General features: G+C 41.5%; 1 protein-coding gene across 1 annotated transcript in view; it reads right to left on the bottom strand.

Moving 5' to 3' along the window:
- Positions 1-26,596, bottom strand: part of il1rapl1a (interleukin 1 receptor accessory protein-like 1a) — a 126,597-nt gene that overhangs the window by 35,478 nt on the left and 64,523 nt on the right. Inside the window, exon 5 of the mRNA XM_041057211.1 lies at positions 9,123-9,197. Within this exon, the coding sequence (XP_040913145.1) occupies positions 9,123-9,197 (75 nt within the window). The remainder of the gene's footprint in view (positions 1-9,122; positions 9,198-26,596) is intronic.

Raw genomic sequence — 26,596 nt, 5'->3', positions numbered from 1 at the left:
AATGTTTTAAGGTTGACCTGGAAAAATCTGAACATATCCATTTAGGATTAGACAGTGCCGTGTGGCAAACTGGCAACACACACAAATATCAACACATATTCTAACTATGATCAACTGTCAAACAGAAACTCCTATAAATATTAAAGAATGAAAAGAAACAGTGAAATGGGCTGTGAATGCACGATATGGTTTAGCTATGGTCATTTGCCTTGATAAAACAAATGCAAGCTGTCAGTAAAGTGGAAAACAAAAAAAAAACTGAGGAGAAAAAGGTCTAGAATCTGTAATGACGTGCTCAACTCTCTCTCTCTCTCTCTCTCTCTCTCTCTCTCTCTCTCTCTCTATATATATATATATATATATATATATATATATATATATATTTTTTTTTTTTTTTTTTATGCAACAGAGAGTGTGCACCCACGCACAAACACGTAAAACACACAATCCCAGCTGCACGCTTATTACCTAGTAACCCAAGAAGGATTTTTCCTTTTGTTTCAAAGGGAGTAATTATTACCATTGAGGGTAGTTATTAAGAAAAGTAAAGCTGGTACTTAAAATGCCTGTTCTTCCATTGTTTAATACTAATAATACATTTCAGGGGTTGAAGAGAGTGGTTAGGGGAGGAAGGAAAGAAGCAGGGAGGAGAAAAGAGCAGAAAAGCAGGAAGAAATTGCAAGGAGAGGCTAAAATAGCTAAAGGAAATGAGGGTTTTTCACATCCTTCCATTGGATAAATTACAGTTAAAAAAAAGGTTTATCTGTTGTTGTTTTTTTTTTATTTCAAATTTACCACAATTTCTTTTTCATCCTAAGCAGTTTCCTGAACAATATCGTAAATAACAACCAATGTCAAACAAAAAAACAACAAAACCCAGCTTATTTGAGCTGGCTACACTCTCCCTTAAGCATTCCCCAGGGCTGCACCAGTCCTGTTAACTTCTATTCTTTAGAACAGATTCAGCAGCAGCCATTCATAGTCAATTCAACAATGTTTATGGTAATGACAAAATTGAAGATAATTATCCGCCTAAAACAGTGTGTTTATTCATGAAATTATGCAAATTGTGTACAAACCACCTATATACTGATTCTGCTGTTACTCTGCTCTGCAGTCTATGTTTTCATGAACTGTGCATTGTGTGACTCCTATGCGAAGGCAGAGAGAGAGGGATAGTGTAAGGCTGACAGAAAAATGCAGTGGTGGAGAGAAAGAGAAACAAGACAGACAAAGATAGAGAAAGTCCATTAACACACTTGTAAATGAGTCTCAGCTATTTACCCCATGCTGGGCCTCTCGAATTACTGACTGTGTTCAGGATGCAGATTGCAGATGGCAATTAAAGATGAACAGTGTGCACAGACACACACTAGAAAGATGCACACACACAAACACATGCACTAATGTTAGCTTGCATACACTCCCCCTAAGGCAGCAGTTCGGTGCAGATCTACTGATCTCCATAGCAACATTCACTGCCGTGGGCGATGGTGACATCATGAAGAATGATTGTCATAAAAAATCAACACTACAGCAGAAAGAGGGCAACAGTAATATAAGTCTTAGCTAAAGTGCAACAGTGCTCCTCACTGCTGGATGAAGTCATGGCCCCCAGCAGGAGGTCTTCTTTGGTTAATGATGAACAGACATATGTGAAGGGCCTCAGCTGGTCCCCAAATACTTGTCAGCAGTGAGGATGGAGAGACTGGCTTATGTAACAGAGAGAAAGAGAAGGAGTAAGATAGAGAACTACTGTAGATAGCTCTCTGGGGTTCAAATGCTCAGTGTGGTCCCTTTCCTCTCCTTTCTGTTTATCCCCCCCCTCCTCTGTTTGGCTCCTCTGTCTCCTTATCTTTTCTCTCTTCACACCATTCACTGATCTCCCCCTCTCTCTGCTTGCTCTTTTACCCTTCACTCAGCACCGAAGCCCATTGCAGCATGGTGTCTAACTCCAGAGTCCAGATACAGCCACTCGCTTGCTGGAAACATCAGAGCCATGAAGTTTGGAAGTTCTGTTTTGCCTCCTTTTTTCCTTTCTCCACCCTGCCTAGTTTTTTTTTTACCACTTGTTTTTCTTCATTTTTCTGTTACGTAAGACAGACAGAAGTAGAGCAAGCTTCAAAGTGAATGGCAAAGCCATCTTTTTCCCTACTCGCTTTGCTGTTCATGCATGTCATTCCAGTTCCAGCTCCCTTGCCCCTTTCCCTTCCATCTCTCTCTAGCCTCATCTTTCTTTTCCCACTTCTCCATCCTTTCTTATTATTGTCCATCCATCTCTTTTTGCCAAATGGGTCATTTACTCAATTTTCCCTGCATTTTATGAATGCAGTCTTTATGTCAAGTTGTTCTTTTAGATGATATCCCCTGACCTGACCAAACACAGGCAGCAATGACTGAAGGAAGAGGATGAAAGGGCAGTTTCTGGAAGCAGAGATCCTCTGAAAAGGAGACGGGTCTCATTATGTCTACCCCTTGCTCCTGTCTGCCCTTATTGTATCAAATACAGAGTGATGCAGGGATGAGTGGGATGCACCTTCTCTTTGATTACCTGTCAGCGGGCCTGAGCATCAGAGGCAGAAGAGGTAAAAGCTACCATTACCTAAATCATCTCTCTTTGAAGACATCCCTTGGCTTAAAAGGTGGAGAAACTCTTATCAGTGTCTGATTTAACGCAAATGCTCGGGGGCCTCCTGAATAATGGTTGTGTTATTAATCCTGGCAAACACACAGAGACATGCATGCACAACCACTGACATAAATGACATAACTGAATACACACACTGACAGAAAGCATAAAGTTGAGCTCAGGACAGGGAGAGACAAAGCAGATCTGTTGCCCATGTTGAGGGCAGATCTCATGGACGTGACACACCAAACAGAAAGTGCTGATGAAAACGGACTGATGCGTCACCTCACGTCGCCTCACATCTCCTAAGTAGCACTTGAATATAGAGCAAAGGCTTCCGCAGACAATCAGCTGACAGCCAACGTGCATGCACATTCTGCATGTACGTGACAGGAAATAACAAGTTAGCAGTTGGTGTTTTCTATTTCAAAAAGCATTAAAGACATAAACACAACAATTCATCACCTTTCATGCCACTGCAATAAGACTTAAACAGTCTTGTAAAAGCAATTTATTGTTTTATTACTGAGATTTGTAAATCAGTTGAGATTTATATTTAAAGGTTAGATTCAGTGAATATTTTCTATTGTGACTGCATCTCTCTATCCCTCTCTCCTATTTACCTTTCTTGAGTTCTCTTCCAGGAGTACCAGTGTTAAGAGGTCCGTCAGAGTTGGTTGGCTGCACCTGGAGGAGTGGCCCAAGAATATAAAAAGGCTGCCATCCTAGGACTTGTGTTTTGCTGCCGGGCAGCCAGAACATCCTTCCACGTGGCCTTGACTTTAAATTAGCCTGCTTTTGTGTCATTTTCCTATACTTCTACCGCCTATACTTTAATCATCCACACACGCTTAAAACCATTGATGCCTGATATTTCCATCTTTCACTATAAGTTGTTATGTTTAATTTAATTAATACCTTTTTCACATTTCATTAGTGTGTGGACTCATTTCTTGCAAGTCTTTAAGTGCTAGAGTACAGGTAGAGGACTGGGCTGAGATGTAACTTTTGGAGAATCACCGACAGTCATGTTGTGATCTGAACCTTCCCTTATTAAATACTTTCCCTGCCTCCAGGACTTGTGAGTACACAAGAAAGTTGGATTAATTAAATGGAACAGGACTCAAATATAAGAAGAGACTAAATTGGACAGAAATTGGAATTTCTGATATGAAGTTCACTCTGTCACTGTAAAAGTTTTGCTTTGCTTTGTACTGCTGTTATGTGCCACCTGTGGAAGAAGAAGAAAAGGCAAAAACTAAGGAGAAGTCTCAGTAAATGGGTGAAATCACTGATTCACTGGGTTGAGTAGCTGGTCAGACAGCTTTTTCTCACTGGCTGCCTCTGCAACTGATTCAGCTGCTGATAAGGTCTAGTAAAAGCAACAGCGCTGGACATGCCTCCAAAACTACAGCCACTCAGAGACAGCGCCTGACAGTCAACTTGTGCCTCTGAGAAAAAAATAACCAACAACCTGGTACAGATGAAGACGGAGCTCACGCCTCTCTTGCATCTTCTTACCAGTTTCACTGGATGGTGGAGTAATGTCAAGGCAGAAATAAACAAGCTGTATGTGATGCACAGTGGGGTGTTGTGTCAGTCTTTATTGCCTGCTATGTGGTCCTGTTTCTGTGTCTCACTCTGTGTACTTTCTCAATCCCTGCTTTCCTCCCTCTCCCTTTCTTGTTAGGCATGTGTAGAGACCCTGTTAGTTCATTTATCATACTGCAGACTCCTGCTCTCAGCCCCAGACTCAGTGATTAATGACGACCGTTCACACACTTAAACATTTAGCTTTGTTTCGCTGACACACTAGTTACCATACTGGTCACCATGGGTTACTTAACGCTGGGTCACTGTGGGACTGCAAACAAATTGAATGACGACACACACACAAAAAAAAAGTTCCATGTATCTGCAGCGTGACCTTTAAGGGCTGGCTCTCCGTTTGATTTTTCCCTGTGTGTTAAACTGTAAGTATGTCATTTATCACAAAAAATTAACTACATAGACAGAGCCAACTGAGAAAGTCCTTTGTGGCCCTTCCCCTTAAAAGATATAGATACACGTACTTGCTCAGTTCTGTTCTCAATAGATTTCTTTGCATAGATGAGTAATGTGACCATCAAATCATCGAGTTGGACCACACAATCTTGTCTTTTTCATGGATTATCTGTCCAATCACCAACCCTGACACACAAACTCAAACATGTAAGTAAACCACTATGACCATGTTTCTACATATACTTTCATGCATGTCTGTGCTGACAGGAACTGAGGTGAGAGTGAGTGAGAGGAACTGTCAGAGACATAGTGTTCAAGTGAGGGAATGAAAGAGTGTCTGTGTTACAGACTGAAAAAGACCAAGAGAGAGGGAGACAGAGTAATTTAGTGGAGTGACTCTGTGTTGACCTTTAGTAACTCTCCAGAGCAATGTCAATTTCAATTTCACCCTTCTCCATGGAAAGGTGACGCGTTTGGTGTCACAGCTGCGTGTTCAAGATCAAGAATGTCTTCAGTGTTGCAGACGTGGAGAGAATAGAACAGAATAGAATAAGATAGAATAGAAAAGAATAGAATTGAATCAAATAAGAGGAGAGGTCAATAGAAGAGGCAATGAGGAGACAAGAAAGGTGGGGATAAAAGGATGTAGGTACAAACAGAAAAAAGACAGGGAGTTAGAAAGTACATGGATAAGGAGCAAAACAAAGACAAGGAGGAAAAGTGAGGTGGTATACAGTATATGTTAGGTAGGGTTCCTAGTACAGGCCTTTATATAGGGGGAATAAAGCTTGTGGATATTGCTGGTACACCTCACTGCTTCACTATTTCAGTTTTTAGGTAACAATATCACATAGGCGTCAGCCAAACAGTGTAGTGCCAATGAAAAAGCTAGATGCCTGGTCATTAACTGTATGACAGGTTAACACTGTTTATTCAAGAGACTTGCTTGTACCATCAACTCTTGTCTCATGACGCAAGCCATGCCACATCTCCACTGTGGGGCAGTTTATACTCCAGCGGAGACAAGTTATATAAAATCGGTTGGAGCATCATAGTTAATATTTCTTCTTAAATTTAGGATTGTCTGGGTCTCTGTTCCATCAGAGGTCAGATGGTTTGTGATCGGTCAGCGTACAAATTTGTGTGTCAAAGTTCATTACACTCTAGACGAAAGACCAGCACGGACTTACTTTGGACTCACATTAGTGAATTCACTAACTGCAGTGATTTAATTAAAGTTAAATCAGACCATGTTATTGTTTGGTCCAGCAGACGGATGTTTCCAAATTTTCCAGGAAGAAGATGGAGGTAACTGGTGAAGAAGGAAAGAGTGGGATCAGGGTAGGACATCCACACTGCCTGCCTATTTTCTGAGCTTGTCAAAAACATATTTCTAAAACACTGGGAAAATTGGGAACGTCAGCATCTTTCAGTTTCGGTCCATTACAGATGGCCACCATTGACTGTGTGCAGTGTGAGAATGTGTGTGTGTGTGCGTGCGCAGTGGCTGGGTTTGCGCTTCTACAGAGTCTATGTTGAAATGAAGTAGGTTTAAGAGTCAGCTCTCTCTTGCTGCCCATCCCATGCTGTTGGGTCCTGCTCTCTGAAATAATGGATTCTAATTCCTTTCCACTAGAGTGCACCCATCTGCTGGCTTTGGGGGACAGTAAAATCCTCTATCAGTTACAATTATCCTATGGTTACTGAGGACTGCTCTGCAAGCATGTGTGTGACCTACCCATCCCAAGTGTTGTGTGCGGAGGGGATATCTGTGTGCGTATGACGAACAGGGAGAGCTAGTGAGACAGAGAGATGCTCAAAGTGGAGTGCTGCGTAAGCGTGAGTTGAATCTCTCCCCCCTCTGGGACCGCGAATCATCCCCAGGGAATCAACACCAAGTCAGTGAGTCTGTGTGTGTTAAATTTGGCGCTATGTGTAATATGTCACATTATGTACGTGTGTGTGTTTCCCACTAACACATAGACACAAATTCAAACCCTGCAATATGAATCATCCCCCTGTTCTGGAAGAAGTTAAAGTGGACTGCACCAACTCACCACTGGGGGACAGAAGTAAATCTGGCAAAAGAAAAACTGGATGACTACTGACAAGATCCAAGCCATCCTACACAAGCTTGATTTTGTTTCCTTTGCAAACTACATAGAAAATGTCAAGTTGTCCTGAAGTAATATTTGCAGGCCTTCTTTTTGCATTCACACTAGCACACATCCCTAAGGACTCCTTAAGCCCTGATACCTTGTAGATCTGTGATGAGAACAACACACACACTTGCTACTATTTGGTGGTGGAATTGGGGTGCAGTGTGGATCTATAGCTGTGGGATTTTGGGTCTTCAGCAGAAAGGGACCACATGGGGGAGGGGATGACAAGACCCCCCTCCCCCATGATGCCGCTGCCCATTTTTCCCGTCTTTTCCCTGATATCCCTCCTGCTTCTCTGACCACCCTGATGCCATCAGTTTTTTGCTTTCAGTTTCATGGACTTCTGTGTCCTTCTCTCTGCATCATCCACATTGGCTTTCCATTACATCCTGACTGCATGTCCTCTGTGAGAGTTTATGTAACGTGTGTTTTATTTATGTCTGTGTGTGTGCCTGGTGCGTAAGGCTAGCTGTAATGGCGGCTGTCTGATACCTGCACTGGTCGCAGCAGCATAGGAGATAACGTGGCTCTGTGTTTCCCGGCAGTGTTGCAGATTTATCTCTCTGCTTACCGCTCTGATTTTACTGCCCATCCCTTGGCCTCCACTGGATCCCATCTCTTTCCCTCTCTTTCTCTCTCCCACTTGCCATAAGGGACCAGCCTCTCTCTGTGCACGTTCTGGCTACTATAAATCTGCCACGTTGCTCCATAAAGCTGCTTAGGGCATGACTCAACAAATATTAAGGAAGAGGAGAATAAATAAATAAAGCTAAATAAAAGAGAAACTCTCGTCTGGAGGGAGAGACAACTTTTCTGCACACAAAATGGAGCCTGCTGTAAAATATTTACCTCGGTGTCTCTGTGCTTTAGATATTCTGCTGGGAGTCTGTGGGGGTTCGCTGCATGACATCACACTTACTTTTTCTTCCTCCTCTTCTCTGAACTGCCTGAGACTCTTTTTACAATAGTGGTGCTAAGCCCTCATGTGTCATAATATTAAAGGGCAGCTCCACTGTTTTTACGCATCTTGATCAGCTGACAAGTCATTTGGGGTACTAACTAGGCTGTGGAAACAGTTGAATAATGCCTTCTGTGGCTCTGGAGCAAGTTTTGTTAAATCTAAAACACATAAACCTAGTGTTGTCACCTGGCTTATCTTGGCCTGGGCTTAGAGACAAACTGCATTACAAGAGACACATAGAAAGACACATAGATTTATCAGGCAAAAGGATGTTATTGAATTGCATCAAGGAAATTGTTCATACATGGGAAATGCATGTTTTGGGAGACTGATCAAAACCAGAGTCTAAAAGTCAGGACATTGCCTTTGCTGCACTGATTTTGTCCACCCTGAGAATACAGTAAAACAAGCCTGCATGCACACTCGCAAAGCAAACGTAAGACAGAACTAACAGTGAGGTTTCAAATAATTGCAAGACAGTTTCAAAGGACAAGCCAACACTTTCCTTAAAATCCAGCAACATCAAGATAAAGACAAACACAAACCAATAGCTGAAGGGCCTGGCAGCATTGTGCAACCTGTTCATGCATGGGTGTGAGTATGCTAACATGAGGCTGTGCTTGTCAGTTTATCAACAGCAGCAATTTTTCACTCTTGATCAGCCAACCGTGGAGGCATTTTAAATGAACTATACCTGGGTTCCAATAGCATCAGACAGACAAAAGATAACTGCTCTGAGAATCATTGCACCTTCTTTGTCTCTGTCCCCAACCCCCTCCCTTTCTGTCACATACTCATCCAGTCCTTCTCTGCCTTCCAGACTTCTCAGTCTTGTCCCATTGGCTTCACCATGACAGACACATTAGCCATTCACAGAGCGGCAAGCACCATGTGGACAGCGCACTGTGCCCAGAAATCAAGCAATATGCTGTCACAGAAAAAAAAAACATAACAAAACAAACACAACCACATGCATATAGTCACTCACGCACGTATGCACACGATAGACCCAGCGTGACCCCATGTCAAAGAAGACAAACAACTGCAACAGAAAGCGGCTGCCGCTCCATGTGGCGAGCCAGCGTATGGAACTCTGGCACCATATGGGCTCTCCATTGTTGACAAAACAGCCTTAGGGACATTAGCACCCACCATTTGCATATGTGGAAGACACTTCTACAATAGTTTTTTTTTTTTTTTTGTGGTCTTTTTCTGTTCCTCCGGCAAATAAAAGTGCCATCATCAATCTGTGCTCATCGCCTGCAGGTGTGTTCAGGAGGATTTGAAAAATCATCCATTTCCTGTCATTTGGAAATGACACAGATAGTACAGACTGCAGCTGGAGGAAATCCCATGATGCTCTTACCTAGCTGCAGCTCCATATTGCTAATCTTGTTTTCCGAGGGAAATAGGATCTTTGGAGGCTTGTCGGTCAAAGGAGCTGAAAAGGAGAAAAGACACAATTTAAATATGATACAAGACAAACCAACAATTCATGCAAACTATCACTGAATTTCCGACTCTGTTATTTTTTACTTATTTCACAATGTTCCTCTTTTCCATTTGTTCCACAGTACTTTCTGTATATCCCCTGTTGTACATAGGTTTGTTAGTACTTAAGCAGAAAGTATGGACAGACATTATCTATACCCTCCCTCCTATTCCAAATTAATAAATTCTCTACTTGCTCTTTGCATCTTTGCAGACACACTGCTCTCTAGTGTCCATACATCTTGGGTTCCATTAATTTGACCTACTTCAAATAATAAATAAATCACAGTGTTGCTGAGAACAAGTCACTATTTAATCTGCATGAGTGTTAGGTATTTGAAGAGCCATCATGGAGGGTGTGTGTGTGTGTGTGTGTGTGAGTGAGAGGGAGCAGCTGATGCTCTAATGATGCTAATCATCCATACGGTGGATGTCAGACCTGCTGCTGAAGTCCCACCTCTGGGGAATGCAGCAGTTTTATTGTTGTTAAAAGCGTTTGTGTGTTCTGCAAGAAACACTAAGCACTTTAGAGTTTAAGGGTTAAGAGAACAGAAAGAGGGTCTTGTATGAACATGTCTGAACAGGAACGCAAGGGGAAAGCCGTGTCTACATGGGGGATGAAATGGTTTGATCACATGGAACTCACATGTCTTTCAGAGAAAGAGTTTTTTTGATTTTTGAATGCTTTTCATGTTTAACCATGCCTGTCATCACACTTACATGGTCCAGTACAGCATAGCTTGATACCACTGGCCACTAAGCAGCTCCAATGGATCAGCTGGAGGTTTAATCTCTGCTCAAAAGCATCTCACTATAGTGAAGGACAAAAGAGAGTCCTTCACTATGTTGGCGAATGTTGGTGAGGAGATCAAAGAACAAACTGCATCAAAGTATTGCTGGGACTATTGTATATGCATAAACAAGAGTTCAAGGCTATCTTGATTTATCTTTAAAATCTATTTACTCGTATATGTGCATTTTTTTCTTGCAGATGTGCTCTTGAAGTAGATGTTTGACCAATGAGCACTCGGATCAGTGCCTCTCACCAGGATGCTACACCTTTTGTACGAGGGTGCAAGGCACTCGTTGTGCCACTTCTCACCCTATGTCAAGCCACCTTGCTGTCTTGCTGAATGCATATAGTTTTAGTTCAGCTAAAAGAAAGTATTGAGTTTTTGTTTCGTTAGAGAGAATTTTTTTGACTTGTATTCATGTTGGTGCGCTGTGTAGACCAGGACCTCCTACTTTATGACAAATATCAGCACAGCTGGAACCAATGAAGCAGTCAGACTGGCTCATATGTTTTAACTTATACTTCAACAGCTACAAAATTACAGTGATATTTGTGCTCCCTTTTATATAAAAGAAGCTGTGCACATGTTCTTTCTCTGATGGTTTTAACACTTTGAGTTTGACATATGCTGTGATACATTCAAACCTTTAACACATGCTTTTGTCGATGTGCAATTACATCATGAGCAAAAATCAGGGCATGTTAAACTCCTTATAACCCACATTCGACTTGACTTGACTTGACTTCTAATTACACTAGATATGTAGAGGAGTATGTAGGCCCCGCAGGTACATTTTTGTGTATAGTTAATGTATTTATTTACGGTAATAACTCCATGAATTACATTTTACATTAGGTCAGATAAGAAGGGTGTGACCTTTGACCATGTACACTGCAGCACACTACACAGAGACACACACAAGCAAGCACATATACCGCATACAATCATATGCACAGAGGGAGACAAACACTTATTCTGCACATCCTAAACCAGCCGTGAAAAAAAACCCTTTATTGAATAAAAACAGGGGCTACTCCCAACAGCAGACCTTTCAGGCACGTCTAATTATTTAGTGGTGAATTTGCAAAGGCGGCTTATACAGGCCAGTTTGTAGCCGGGTGCTTTCACTAAGATGTTTCTTTAGAGTGTTCTCACAAGCCCTTTTCTTTTGCTTTATTATAAGACCTTTCTAACTATCTGTTTGAAAGCCCTGCTCTGTTTTGGTGCCTGTATTTACAAGTATGCAATGCTGTTCTGAGTCAATCAGCACAAAGTGTGTGGTCTTCTCTGACGTAGAGTGCATGGTCTTGTAAAGCGGTTTAAGGCTGAATGATAACATGTTTAACAATTACTCAAGCTGTCAGAAAGAAGTTTTCATGTGAGGCGCTGCAGACCAAGGAGTAAATGTTAATTATGAGTAGATCTGAATAGAGTGCTTTTTGCTGAGCTGTAGGACCTGCTGTTATGTAAATACTGACAGAGAAGCACTGTGACATCTATGAGAGGGGCGGTCATGGGGTTTTAGGCACAACTGTTTGCACTGTTAATAGGTAATCACACAGCACAAATTACACTGGATACTGATACAATTTTAATTACATATCAAACTGCTATACATAATTACACAATGGGTGATCCTATAGCTAATTATGCACTAGGCAAACAAATGAGGACAAGCTGTGGATGGGAGTCGAGAGGGGAAGCAGATGTGGTAAGGAGGACACAGATAGGAGGCAGACATTAGTAGACACAAAATAAGCTTGTGAAATGAAGAGAATAAAACAGGAGAGAGGATGGAAAGGAAAATTTATAAAGCTAAAGTGAACCAGTCAAGAAACATGCTCCCCCTCATTTTGGCATGCAATGCTTGCTTCTGAAAATCTCATTATCTTAATTACCACTCCTTTATGGGAAATACATCAATTATCACAGTTTGGAAGGGTGGGGTGGTGGGGGGTGCGGGGCACCATTTAAAATGTGGAGTATTGGGAGCAACTCCTAACAAAGGAGAGAGTCTCTGCTTACCATTACCAGGCAAAGTCTAGAATTAAGCAACCATAGACAATCTTGGAAATGGAGGTTTTATGTGTCTTATTTCTAAAGGAAATGATTATATGCTATATTTTCAAGGTTAGAATCAAGTTTTATTTCCACCCATGTATGTCCATCTGCTACTTCAAAAGAAATGTCAGACAAAAAAAAAAGATGGTTTCAGGTTCTAAATGGTCTGTACCACCTCCAGGTTGCACACTGAATGATATTCATACCCAGCATTCTTGGGAAATTGGAAATGGACTCCACTTATATCTTGTCTAACATAACAGACAAAGTGCTTTATAATCTGCCTGTCATTCATCCATTCACACTCAAAAGTGCCATGTGAGGCACTGTCTTAACCATTAGGAGCAACTTGGCGTTCAATGTCTTGCTGAAGGAAAATGTACACGAGAAGACGAGGAGCTGGGGATCAAACCACCAACCATCAACCAACCAATTAATGGTCAACCCCCTCTGTCTCTGAAGACACAGCCACCAGGAGGACAAATGCCACCAGAATGGCTGAGCTGGTATGCTTGTACACACTAGGGATCATCGATTCAGCATAAAATATTGATTAAACTAGGCTTAATTAATTTCAGGAAGTGACACAAGGTATTACTGTACTCCTTTACCTTGGGGCGGATGCTGTATGTATAAAGTTACAGAACTCGTAACATATGGAGTGAAAAAATGTGAATGAAAAGAATGAGCTTCTGCTTATGCCTAATTGTGTGAAAAATGCAGTATGAAGTGTGGAACGTTTAAAAGTAATTGCAAGCATGGCTGGGCTTGTGTTTTCAAAGCCTAAAATTCTTTGACACATGACAGTCAGTTTGAAATTACTACACGGCTTCACTGTGAGTAGGTTTTAAGTGCTATTGAGGAGAGGCTAAGTCAAGCTTTGTGTGTACAGTATGTGTGTGCGCATGCAGGCATACATGTTGATACATTAACGCAGAGTGGGACTCTGTGGGTATAAGCTTTGTGATCAGTCATCCACAATCCCATTTCTGCTTGGTGGCGGTAAAGCTCACTGGACTTTCCAGATGGATTATTCTGGGTGACTGACCGTAGGGAAACAGCAAATTAATGAATTAAGGATGGAGCTGAGATACTTGGATCACTGGGCTTTTTCTGTTCGTCGTCTCATTTGTGGGGGTGCGGGATTTGCAAGAAAGAAATATGCTGTTGGCAAATTAGTGACAAAGGTGAAAGTAGGAATAAATCTAATGTATAAATTACTGCCACATGCAGCATATGGGTGCATAGGTAGCTACCTTTTTACCATATAGGAACTGTTATGGACATTCATGTATACATTCATGCGTGGACAGACAAGCACACACATGTGCGTGAAGCTGTGAGCAAAGGCCTAAATTGTCCTTTGGTCTCAGGAAATTGGCTCCCAAAGGTTTTCAGTATTTTACCAACAAAGGCAAGCAAGCTGGATAAGAGTCCTTGTGAGTCTCCCAAGACTAAGGCTAAGCTTGACTAAAGAAGTCTCAGGTCTCCTCTACGGCTGGTAAACTCTGATATTGTACTGCAGGAGATCATCATATATTAACAGTGACCTTCCTCTGTACTGTTGTCACCTTTGAGCCAGTTTCATTACATCCTTGATGGTGCAATAACCATCCTGTATGATTCCCTTATAAAGTCACCTCTGAATACACAGAATTCAATTCCAGACCTGACCATTTCCCACATGAGAGTGGCTGAGCTGGGAGCTGGACGGTGTCATCCAGCGTAAGGTAATAAAAGCAATTATATTCATCCTAAACCACATCACGCTTCCCCACTGTGAACCGCTGTTGTGCTCTCTAAGAGTTCTGCCTCTGGCAAAGCTGAAATACTTCAACATCAAAGCAACAGGAGTGTTGCATTCTATCCCACAAATATGGCTAGACAGAGTCCTGCATCATAGTCGCACGCACTGTTAAATGGCTATCATCACCAAAAGTGGGAACAATTGGCCTCCTTTGGCCGAGTGGTCAGTCAAGCTTTTCTGACTAAGCAGCTCTCCAATAGACTATCTGATAATGAAACATGGCAGTGATCACACAGTTCAAAGTAGGGTTCCTGCTGTGAGGCCTCAATAATCCATATCTTTGTGAAATAATATGAAAGAGGAAATGAAAAGCCGCTGCTTGCATTTCAGCTCCTTGCTCATTTGCAGAATACACGAGCTAGCCAATGGAAACTACATTTAACAATTCATTACCTAATAAGAGCTACGTGGGGACCACTTGAAGATGAATTTAACTAAAAGAGGAGAAAAGTGCTAAAGAAACTGAAAGATGAAGTGAGAGATTGATCCAGAGATAAAGACAGTGACAAAGACAGAGTGAACTGAAAGAATGTGTTATTGATTACTGCAGGTTTACTATGATCCTGCCCTCTCAGCGCATATGCGTGTATATGAGAGTGCACATGTGTATATTTATGCTTGTCTGTGTGTGTGTGTGTGTGTGTGTGTCCACAGATCTTTGCCTCTTATAAATGCTTGATCCAATAATCTTACTGGTGCCCTAGACTTCAGGCTTCCCTTCCTGACAAACTTTAACAGGCCTTTTACTATAACTCAACACATCAATTAACCAAAACGTCTTCTTGAGTCAGGTTTCAAGTGGTAGAAAAAAAAGGAATGCTCAGGAAGTAGACGCCTCCACACAATATAATATTGTATTCTTCTCTACTTAAAAAGCAACCTCATTAAGACAGTCTTAATTTATTTTTTCAGACTCTCAACAAGGATTACATTTTACGCAGGTTGATAGAATAACTTGCACCATATTCACAGAAAGAGAATCAATTAAGCAGTCAGGGAATGTGAGGAGTGTTTGAAATGAATGAGGAGCATTTTTATGGGGTCTATTGTTTACAGAACACAGAGAGAAACAGAGAGTCAGAATTGTCCTCAAGATTTAATGCTCTCCCCTGCGCATCAGAATCAAGGAGAAAAACGAAAACACTTGTACACATGCATGCATGTTCACAAACATGATAACATGTAACTCATTCTGAAATTCATGGACTGTATATCGAGAAAAACAGTGAGAATTTGGTGACTGACATTAGGTAGGATTTGCGTTGCCGTTGAAATAACAACAGTGCCTCTGCCTCTCGATTTAATGAAATGAAATGAAAGTAATTACACTGATAAAGCAGGTACAGTACCGGCAAAACCGGCAGTCTCTCTCTCTCTCTCTTCTGCTTCCCTCTTACATGTACACACAAATACTGTACAGCTGCACCACTCAACACACACACTCACACAAACAACCAATCATCCTCTCCTTGAAGTCCGTAGGGATCTGTACATATGGCGTGCTGCACTCTGTTACGTTACAGTATGAGATATGACTGTTCCAGCTATACTGTTGCCAGATGCTCTATGCCAAACAATTTGCACTTGGAACAAAGCCCAAGATTCAAAAGGCAGAGTTCAAACCATTTTTTAAATTAATCTTTAAAAACACCATATAGTTAGATAACAAAGACATCAGAAAATCCAGTGAAACCACTATAGTGGGAACTGTTCCTGTGTGCAAACTCTGCAGGTGAGAAAGCAGCAAATCTGAATGTTCAAAACCCATGCCAGCGTGTGTTTGAGCCAGTTTGCCCATTTATGTTTCTTTGAATGTACTGGGAGAAAAGACAGCCATCTACAGCATAAAGAAGAGAGAGAGGAACAAGGTGTGAGAGAGAAGACACACAGTGCATGATTATGATCTTCACAGGGTTATGTGCCTGTGAGGATACACAAAAATCAGAGCATGTGAGGATGTGTGCGCCTGTGATATAATTCAGTTCAAATGAGCATGAATAAAAGGGAGGGCAAACCACAAGTAGCGCGAGCATGTCAGTGTTTGTTTCAACATTCTGAGCTCTTGGCTATGAGGTGGAAAGAAAGACAGGTGAAGATGAAATACAGGTAAGGGGCAGAGATGAAAGAGGACAAAGATGGCTGAAAGAGGTAAGGACAGAGGAAGATGAAAATACAGAGGACAGAAAGGAGAACTTGATGGGGAGGAGATCCATGTGCTTTACAGTCACAGGCCGCTAGACTGTAGTCTCAACCTAAACTTCATCTACAGCAGCGCTTCTCAATTCTTTTCTGCCACCCCTAGGAAGAACAAAACATTTTGCGTCTCCCCACTCTCGAACGCGACTATAAATAGATATTAAACACACCAGTCTTTCCTCGTCTCCTAGTCACAGTGAAGCCAAGTGCTACATACGCATCGTCATATTTCCTTGTCTTAGCTTTCGGGTGACTTTCGTTTGTCTCATTATCTCCGTCTCAGGGGTGCGATGCCGGGGGGGCGTATGACCCCGGCACCGCCCCACTATTTGAGAGGGACTGATCTACAGTATCGACACATCAACAATCTGTGTGGGTGTAGCTTAGTAGTGTATACTTTTTGGCCCCTCTAAGCACAACAGCTCACCCTTTTCATCTGTCTCTGACTCTTAACCTCTCTCACTGTAGCACGGTGATATTTTCTTTCACTCTATCTCACTAAGAAGTGTGGCTCTTTCTCCGCCCTGTCATCTTTTCATCCTTTTGTCCCAGAATTGGCCCCGCCACCCTGTTTTTTTACCTTTCAGAAAATCTTGCCAGTTCTTTTCTTAGCTGCTTTTCCTCTTCACTCAACCTAACTTATGCACCCGCCTCTCCCTGGAAGCTTGTATGTGTGTGTTTGTGCAGTGTATCCTGGATAATATCACTGTGAACTTTAATGTTCCCCAATGGGTAGAGTGTACACTACACTGTTCTTCCATTAGGGCTCGGCGTGCAAACACCGTGTACACATTCAATAATGTAGGCCAGTGTTTGGTGTCTGCCAGTGTGCAAAATCAGCATACACCAGGTCTACCTCGTGTCTCACACACACACACACACACACACACACACACACACACGAAAACATTTACATGTGCGTCTTCTGCATTTGTCGGCTGCTGATCCTAACTGGCGTGCACACAGTACACACACTTTGCTGTCAGCCTCAGATAACAGTACCCAGCGGTAGAGTGGCGATAAAGAAGTAATTCCTGCTAAATAAAAGAGTAAAATGTACAAAAAATACACCTGTGTGGACCTTATGCAGATAGGCAGAGGAGGGACTCTATGAGGGAGATATGTTACACACGACAGAGAAACACAGGAAACATTTTATGACAAGGCAGACATTGACCATCAAAACATCCAGCAGCAAGTCCTGCAGTAGGCAATAATAGAGGATTAGCTCTTTAATCAGAGCCGATCTCTGTGGGATATTCAGAGGGAAGCCCTAGTGGCCTGGTGTCCATTCTGTTGCTCTGTCAGAGCAGGAGGACAAGGCTAACCGAATCAACTGCAGGGGAGAGCCAAAGCAGGTGGATACACACCTGAGGGATAGGATTAACGCAGTCCTGGCGCATTACAATCAGCATGCACAGCGTATAATCCCACTGGAAGGGTCTGTGTGTATGCGTGCGTCTCTTTTTTGCTATGCTGTATACCAGCCTCAGGTCTGTCCAGGTGTATAAACACACGGGTAATTCCAGTAGGATGTCTGAGGTGACACAAATAAGGCTGAGATTCGCATGGAGTAACTGAGGAACAGATAGGCAGCCTGCAGGGTCACCTCACTGCCATCTGCTCCATCAGCTCCTTTTGACCCATCTCTGCAGCAACCTCAGCAGCTCCCAGAATCCACTGTTCCTCCTCATCTGTGTATAATGACTCTGTGATAAATGTACACAGTTATACAAGACAAAAAAAACCCAAACTTGTCAATACAGTAATTTCACTGTACTCTGTGATATTTAGTGCATTTTGCCAACAGACAACACATCTAGATGACTGACAACAAGGAGAGAGAGAGGGGAGGCACAAAGTTTCCTACACTTTAAGTGGGCATGTCACGATTACACGTCTTGCTTCTGAACACCCGAACACTGTACTTCATGCGTTATCATAAAAAGCTGAATTCACTCAGCAAGATGGAATGTCAATGCCAACCTTGAATTAAAGTGCAGTAACTGAAGAAATGTAAAGAGCTCTAACTGACAGTCATTGCAATACAGCGCTCTCTTCATTTAGCCATATATCATTTGTATTGGATACAAATAATATGCTGAAGTTCTGACAGACAAAAAGAAAGTAAAGAACTTCAAAGATTTTTCTTTATTAGACAAATGACTCTGCTAAGTTTTAGTTTTATTAAGCTTTATTCATGTTCACTTGACTGGATAATTTGTTTACTCTTATTGCATATTAACTGGATATTATGTATACTAGTCTGTTTATGCTGTTCGCATTAATTGTTGTCTGAGATTTTAATCTCAATGGCACTTTGTTCTGGTTAAATAAATGTAAATTTCAAATTAAAATGAATGAAAGCATTCTGATATGTTTCACAATTTAATACAGTGTCCTACAGTATTTTCTATGCTGTCTTTATTGATCTGTTGTCTGGGGAAGGTTTGGGCAGGATTTAAACAATACAATTCTTTTGGAGGAATTGCACATTGTGGACTAATCATTTCAAGTATAACTAAGTAAACTTCAACAAGTGAATAAAGAGAATGTGTCACTGTTCAACAAGTGAGAACGGTTTGTCAGCAGAGCCAGTTCTCCCGGCAGACCAAATGAGTTTACATCTCCCACAGAGCGGCTTAACTGTTAATTGGTGCCATGTTGATTCTTTTCCGATAGGACAGAATATGGATTTTGCTCAGGTAAAACAGGTGGTGATGTTAGACTAGCTTCACTAACGGGAGGGTAGCTGGGGAGCAGCAAACAGATGACGTGAGATAACTTGCTGGCTCTCAGTTTCTTTTTATTCTGTCAATCAGCACAAAGCTTAGAAGAGTACACCTTCATCTGAAAAAGACACGGAAACGCTAGCGACACAGTACAGTAAAGGTGCAATATCACAAAACAAGCCAAAATAGTCATACAGAACACTTTTCTGATGGAATTTCTGGGCCTCTGTTTCCGACATAATAACGCAAATAACACATTTGTCTTCTTTCTGTTGTCCATTCCACTGCAGAGAAAGGTTTCAAACAGTAACTCCTACGTGATGAAAGATTCTGGTTGAAGTAAAATAACTTTAAGAGACTGTCTTCTCAAGTAGAATGACAGCATCAGTTGTTACACTAAGTACACTAAAAAAGGACATTTATGTTCAAGTGACAAAGCCTTCAAGTGGCCATAGTAGTTAAGACGAGGACAAAGGAGGAAGTCAGGTGACGTTACTACAGAGCAACAAAGTCTGTGTAGGGAAGAGGTCAGGGTGGACAGACGGGTCAGCAAAACATCAAAGTTTAATACAGTTTCCTGTTTCCAATTGACAGTTAATGCTGGGTTTTTAAAGCATGACCACAATCATTCCTTAACCATAACCACATTTTCATTACTGTCACCATGACAACAAGGCTGACATAACCTCAGCAAAGTACTTATTCTAATCCAAACCACAATTTTTGAGCCTAAACCTAACCAAAGCTTAACCTCTCTTCATTTAGCCATATATCATTTGTATTGGATACAAATAATATGCTGAAGTTCTGCACAGCTTCTGACACACAAAAAGAAAGTAAAGAACTTCAAAGATTTTTCTTTATTAGACAAATGACTGCTAAGTTTTAGTTTTATTAAGCTTTATTCATGTTCACTTGACTGGATAATTTGTTTACTCTTATTGCATATTAACTGGATATTATGTATACTAGTCTGTTTATGCTGTTTGCATTCATTGTCTGAGATTTTAATCTCAATGGCACTTTGTTCTGGTTAAATAAATGTAAATTTCAAATTAAAATGAATGAAAGCATTCTGATATGTTTTACAATTGAATTGGTCAGAATAAAGAAAATATAAGCTGCACTGCAGCTTTTCTTTAATGGCTTCCAACAACATTTAATACAGTGTCCTACAGTATTTTCTATGCTGTCTGTATTGATCTGTTGTCTGGGGAAGGTTTGGGCAGGATTTAAACAATACAATTCTTTTGGAGGAATTGCACATTGTGGACTAATCATTTCAAGTATAACTAAGTAAACTTCAACAAGTGAATAAAGAGAATGTGTCACTGTTCAACAAGTGAGAACGGTTTGTCAGCAGAGCCAGTTCTCCCGGCAGACCAAATGAGTTTACATCTCCCACAGAGCGGCTTAACTGTTAATTGGTGCCATGTTGGTTCTTTTCCGATAGGACAGAATATGGATTTTGCTCAGGTAAAACAGGTGGTGATGTTAGACTAGCTTCACTAATGAGAGGGTAGCTGGGGAGCAGCAAACAGATGAAGTGAGATAACTTGCTGGCTCTCAGTTTCTTTTTATTCTGCCAATCAGCACAAAGCTTAGAAGAGTACACCTTCTGAAAAAGACACGGAAACGCTAGCGACACAGTACAGTAAAGGTGCAATATCACAAAACAAGCCAAAATAGTCATACAGAACACTTTTCTGATGGAATTTCTGGGCCTCTGTTTCCGTCATAATAAAGCAAATAACACATTTGTCTTCTTCCTGTTGTCCATTCCACTGCAGAGAAAGGTTTCAAACAGTAACTCCTACGTGATGAAAGATTCTGGTTGAAGTAAAATAACTTTAAGAGACTGTCTTCTCAAGTAGAATGACAGCATCAGTTGTTACACTAAGTACACTAAAAAAGGACATTTATGTTCAAGTGACAAAGCCTTCAAGTGGCCATAGTAGTTAAGACGAGGACAAAGGAGGAAGTCAGGTGACGTTACTACAGAGCAACAAAGTCTGTGTAGGGAAGAGGTCAGGGTGGACAGACGGGTCAGCAAAACATCAAAGTTTAATACAGTTTTCTGTTTCCAACTGACAGTTAATGCTGGGTTTTTAAAGCCACGTTTTCATTACTGTCACCATGACAACAAGGCTGACATAACCTCAGCAAAGTACTTATTCTAATCCAAACCACAATTTTTGAGCCTAAACCTAACCAAAGCTTAACCATAGCATTGTCACATAATAAAACTACTTTATTATTCAGCACTTTCGGGCCGCACAGACAAATGATGTTGTTGTAGAGGACATGAGCAAACAGCATTTTGCTGTTGTTTAATATGGACGACTTATTGGACTTAAACAGCCTATTCAGTAAAACAAAAACTAACTAGATCAAGCAGAAGAGAAAGTATTTTCTTGGCCAGAACACATATTGCGTTCTAGCATGAGTGGACCCACTAATGCTACACACACACTCCTCCTCCTTGATGTTGGAGCCACTGTAGAGAGTGTCTAGTCCTCGCCAAATTCCTATTAGAGATTCAGTGGCCTCGCTTGTGATCATAAGCACAAGATGTGCGCATACATGCACATTCAATACACAAGCATACATTAACATAGACACAAATTCATGTGCATACAAAACCCTAAAACAGACACTGGCACACATACAGTAAACAAACATACTGTTACTGGAGTTACTGGAGAGCAGAGATCATCAGCATGACACAACCGATGGTCTAAACTGTCTCTAAGCTACGTTCTACCAGCTGACTCAAATGAAGCCAGTCACATAACACAGTGCCAGGGTGAGATCTGCAAATCATGTGTTTGTTTGCTTCCCCTTCTTCCAAAAGCCTAACGATGCTCTTCTCTCCCAGCCTCATAAGACAGATGGAGATCATTAGCTTCTCTCACTCCCCCCTCTCTTCTCCTCTCTGCCTCCCTCCCTCCCGCCCTCCCTCTCCACTCTCTTCGATCTGTCATGTCTAAAACATAGCCGCTCTTTGTCTCGCTTTTTCACTCATCTCCTGCTCTGTTTGGCCCTAACTCACCGTCTCTGTCCATCTTCCTCTACACAGATTTATATCTAAAGGTTTTAAACTCCAGCAGAATCTTACAACTTTAACAAGTGCTTCATCACTCTTGTCAGAAGTAGTTACAGGAGTCATGACACACACTTCCCTCGACAGGAGGAATTGATGAGAAGCCATTAGACTCTGCTGATCCTAGAGTGAACGGCAAGGCCTCCATCACTGCACTCCTCTTCTCCTTGACATAGAAGCATGGACAGACACAGGTCCTAAGACATGTGTCAGATGCACCATTTCTTTACAGACATAAACTATGGGAGACAAAAATGTTATTCTGATAAACTTCAGCACTGGGATTTCCAAAGCACCTCCAAAGCACTTCCAAATCTTCCACCCCCCCTCTATAATTTGTTAATGAATATCAGTCACTGATGGCATTATTAGGGGGCACGTGGCTAAATAAATACCCCACACTGTGGCGTGATGGGGTTTATTGTTGGCACTGGAATGGTTTTTGCTGTGTGATTGTTTGCTGTAGTGTTGAAAAGTGTTAACAGACCTTCTGCTGTGCTGACTGCACTGGTGACCATCTGGACTGAATCCATCACTTTGTTCTACGCTTCCTTCGGGGCCCCGACTCCTAATTTCTCATTATGACACCGTGGCTGTGGGACCAGCTATAGCAAGGGCCGCAAGACGATGAGCTGACTGTCAATGTCATGTTCTCTTAGCGATGTGTTTGTGATAACTAAAATGTTTTAAAAATGTTATTTTTCTGGTAAAACTAAAGTGACTGACAAAAAGTGATAAATGAATCCTTACATTGTTGCCGCACTAGGGCTGACTATGTCCTGTCTGTGGTAACATCTTTTAGCAGAACAACAATCCCTCTTAAAGGTACACGATCTTTGAGGTGGAAAAAACACTTTGTCAACCCTACAAAATCCCTTGATCAAACACTGGTCAAACTGATTTTTATATGCCCAAGTGGTTATATGGGAGCTGATGATAATTTTTATAGTGCTGACCTGAGGTTATTGCTGTGTGCTTTGGCAGGGAGGGAACATCTGTCACATGCAGCAACTCGATGTTTCGGTGGATTAAGGCACAGGTTCATTGTTCTTGGACTTTAATTAGTTGTAATATTAGGGCAATCTTCTACACTCTCTTTACCTACTGAATAGGTTTAGCACTTGGATTTGGGGACTTATTAGGCCACCTGTTAGGCTGCAGCAGTGTTAGGCAGTATGTGTTTTCATGTTCATATTTTGCAGTCTCTTTGTATATTTTGAGACACAGCTCAATCTGCCATTTTAGAATGAAAGGTTATTGGAAGCAACCACTGCAAAGTTGATCCAGTTATAAACTGTAACAGCAGCATTTCAAGGTCAGACTTTAGCATTTGGCTACAACAGTGACAGTTAATGAGATTTGGAGAGGGTATCTTTGTTTCACTTCATATGGTGATCTTCAGTAAGTGAACGTGGAATAAAAAGCCTAGCTTCCTGGAGGTACTGGTCCTGTGGAAATGTAGCAGATTTTGGTGATGATACCCATTAAGTACTGGGATCACAGTTTGTGGTATTCAGCCCTACAACCTCCCCAGTTCCTTTCCCGCTCTATTCTACACTGAAGTGTATATACAGTGTATACAGTATGTAATGCTAATGTCAGCCTCCATATGTATGCACAGGTGCATACAAGAAGCACAAAGATATACATGCGCTAGACCAACAGCTACCCACTTGTCTGTATTTTACATTGGATCCTAAGCTAATAAAAGTAGTGGAACTGATTGAGTGCTTTGACCTCCCTGGGGGTGGTCGAGGTTAAACAGGTGCAAGGCTGGGCTCTCTTTCTCTGCTTTTAAAAGCCTGACATGATCCCTGCTGGATGTGTGACCCTCTCTGACCACAAATCAACCAGCAATTACAAGCCTACAGAAACACACTCACATACAGAGAGTATACACAAGCAAACGCACTACCATGGTACTCCTCGACAGTGCTACTGCGTTGACTACAAACAAAAAAAGGCAAGGCAACATGTTTGTGAAGGAGGCAAAGTGTAATATCAGGAAAACCAGCACAAGTCAGAAGGGCAAGTAAAAAGAAGAAATAGAGGAAAAAAAACACAAGGGAGATGAGAGCCACGAGAAAGAGATGTGAGCAACAGAGAGGCCAAGCAAGTACAAAGAGCTATTTATCTTGCCAAGTAGTATGTGCCACCTTGTTTCGACCTCAACTGTGATGGTAACATCTCTTTTGGGTCCATCAGTTTAATTCTGAAACCCACAAAATGTAGTGATTGCATGTGTCATTCCTCTAATGTTTCATTCAGTCCACCTAAGTGTGGGGTATTGTAAGTGAAAAAAACAAAACAAATGAATGGACTAAAAGTGATTTATAGTCCTCCACCCTGATACATTCATTGGCAAGAAAAAGCACTGGAGACTTAAAGTCTGAGTGGCAGTCGTGTTGGGCTGTTCTGTTCTGTGGCAGTGTTTTCACTGGTGTCTCATAAATAAGGTAAGCCCCAGAGGGCTGGAAAGCCCTCCTAAGTCACTGCTTTGTTTCAAGACAAAGCCCCTTTTTATTTCACTTGGAATAACTTGTCACAACACAGCTGAACCCAAGGTGCCATCCTATCAATTTCCATGGCAACAGGGATGGTGGCATTGGCAAATGTAAAAAAGAGTAGAGTGGGCAGTTCTTTAGGACAGTCTCTGTGGGGGTGGCTATTCACTTGAGATTCAGATGGAGCAAAATGAGCAGTTTTTTCCCATTACAGAAGCATAAATATATGACATTGTTAATATTTTTTTTCTAAAACATCACTTCACAACCAGTGTGGACAAAAAGAGTGAGTGCAGTGACCAATAACTCTTTCAATGTAAAACCAATACTTCTAAGTCTCCAAAAGACCCTTTCAACCTACCTTTTCAATCAGATTTTTACTATAAGTGAAGAGGCCCTGAACACACTGTGTTTGAACAGTTTGGAGCTTATTTGTCTATTTGTCTGTCCCTTTATCACTAATTTTCACATCACGTACCACCAATCAGAGTTTAACAGGACAGCAGAGAGCGGAGAGGAGAAATTAGTGAGCATACACGGGAGGAGAAAAACTGGTATGACATGCCCGACACCCACATCATTCTGCCATTTCAATCTAAATGCGATAACAGTGGTAATAGTCATCTTAGCATCCTTCACTGCATTTATAATTCACACAAAACCTTATATGAAATTAGTGTCACAGACAACAAATTCTTCAGCTTAAAAGAGAATAAACACTAGGAAGCCAGCCACTCAATACAGCTATGTCTCAGAGAGGAAGCCCCATCAGCACTGTGCTATCACATTCTCTAAGAGCTAAGAGACATGAAAGGATGTAACAATATATATGCTTTATTTGCATTTCGGATTCAACCACCTGTTAGCTTCAAAGCATAGCAGCCGAGGGAAACACAGAGGGTTTGACAGTAATGACTAATCATGGACCAGCGATACAAAGCGGGCCTCTTCATGGGGAGCCTTTGATGCAGGTGAATCACATCCTAAACATACTTATTAGCAGGAGTGGGGGAGGAGAGCAAGGGAGGAAGGGTGAAGAGAAGGGGGAGAGAAATTTGTTCCGCACGTTAGCTGGCATGCTTGGGTGCGCGAGAACAGAAGGCTGGCATAATGAATTCTGGCGTGCAAGCGGCTGTTAATGAAATAAAGAACCCCACCCCAACAGAGGTGTGAATGTGTGTGCGAGTGCTGGACTGTGCAAGCATGTGTGCAAAAGAGAGACGGAGGGGACAAGACAGAGGAAGTTATAGAAGTGAGAAGAGGGTAAGAGATGGGTGAGGGCTTTGTGAGTTTACAACAGAGAGGAAAAGGTGCTGAGAGAGGCTGTGAGAGTGAAGTTGAAATAAAGTTTGTTACTATACACAGTTTAAGCAGGTGTTGTGAATTGATGTGTTTTTAACAAAAGAAATCGTGGAACATATTTGTTTCCCTGAATTTAATCTACCGAGGCCTAACACACTTGTGGCATTCTTTCTAAAATCAACTGAATTGATTGCAAGCAAATTTTGTTCGGGAAGTTCGTGCAAACATTGTTATAGAAATTCCCACAAATGCGTTGGACTTGTACGTTGCTTTGCTGTGACCTTGTGTCAAACTTATCCCAAACTAGCTGGTCATTCCATGATTTGAAGCCAAAAGTCTGGTTCTTTTCTTTTGTATGACCAGTCTGTCTTCCTTTGTTTCTTGCCTTTTTCTCACCATTCTGATGGCAGTACTACTACTTCCTGCAGTACAATATTGTCCTAATAGTGTAATAGTAGTAGTAATGAAATAGTATTTTGTTGTGTTTTAGCACTAACCCATAACACAACTGGAATCTTGCATATGGCCACATTGCTGATTGTTCTGCAAAAGAACACTTTGAAGTTGAACATCAACAAAAAAAATTTTCTTTATCAGTTCCCTCTCAAGAGAAGTATCATAAGCTACCCAGCTTTGTAGTGGCTCAATTTATAAATCACTGCTTTTTGCTGAAACAACAGAAAGCAGATCTTACTGGAACACATCAACTCTGATCCTTCTTTCTATCGGGAATTGCTAAACATTGAAGCCAAGCAGACATTCTGTTTGAACGGTTTTAAGATATTGTAGATATCAGATATTGTTGACAAGTTTGCGAGGTATAAGTTTATATGGAAGTGGTATACAATAT

This window comes from Toxotes jaculatrix, chromosome 15 (genome assembly GCF_017976425.1).
Source record: "Toxotes jaculatrix isolate fToxJac2 chromosome 15, fToxJac2.pri, whole genome shotgun sequence".
NCBI lineage: Eukaryota > Metazoa > Chordata > Actinopteri > Toxotidae > Toxotes > Toxotes jaculatrix.
Note: the sequence above shows the minus strand (reverse complement) of the source record. Positions and strands in the feature narration are given on the sequence as shown.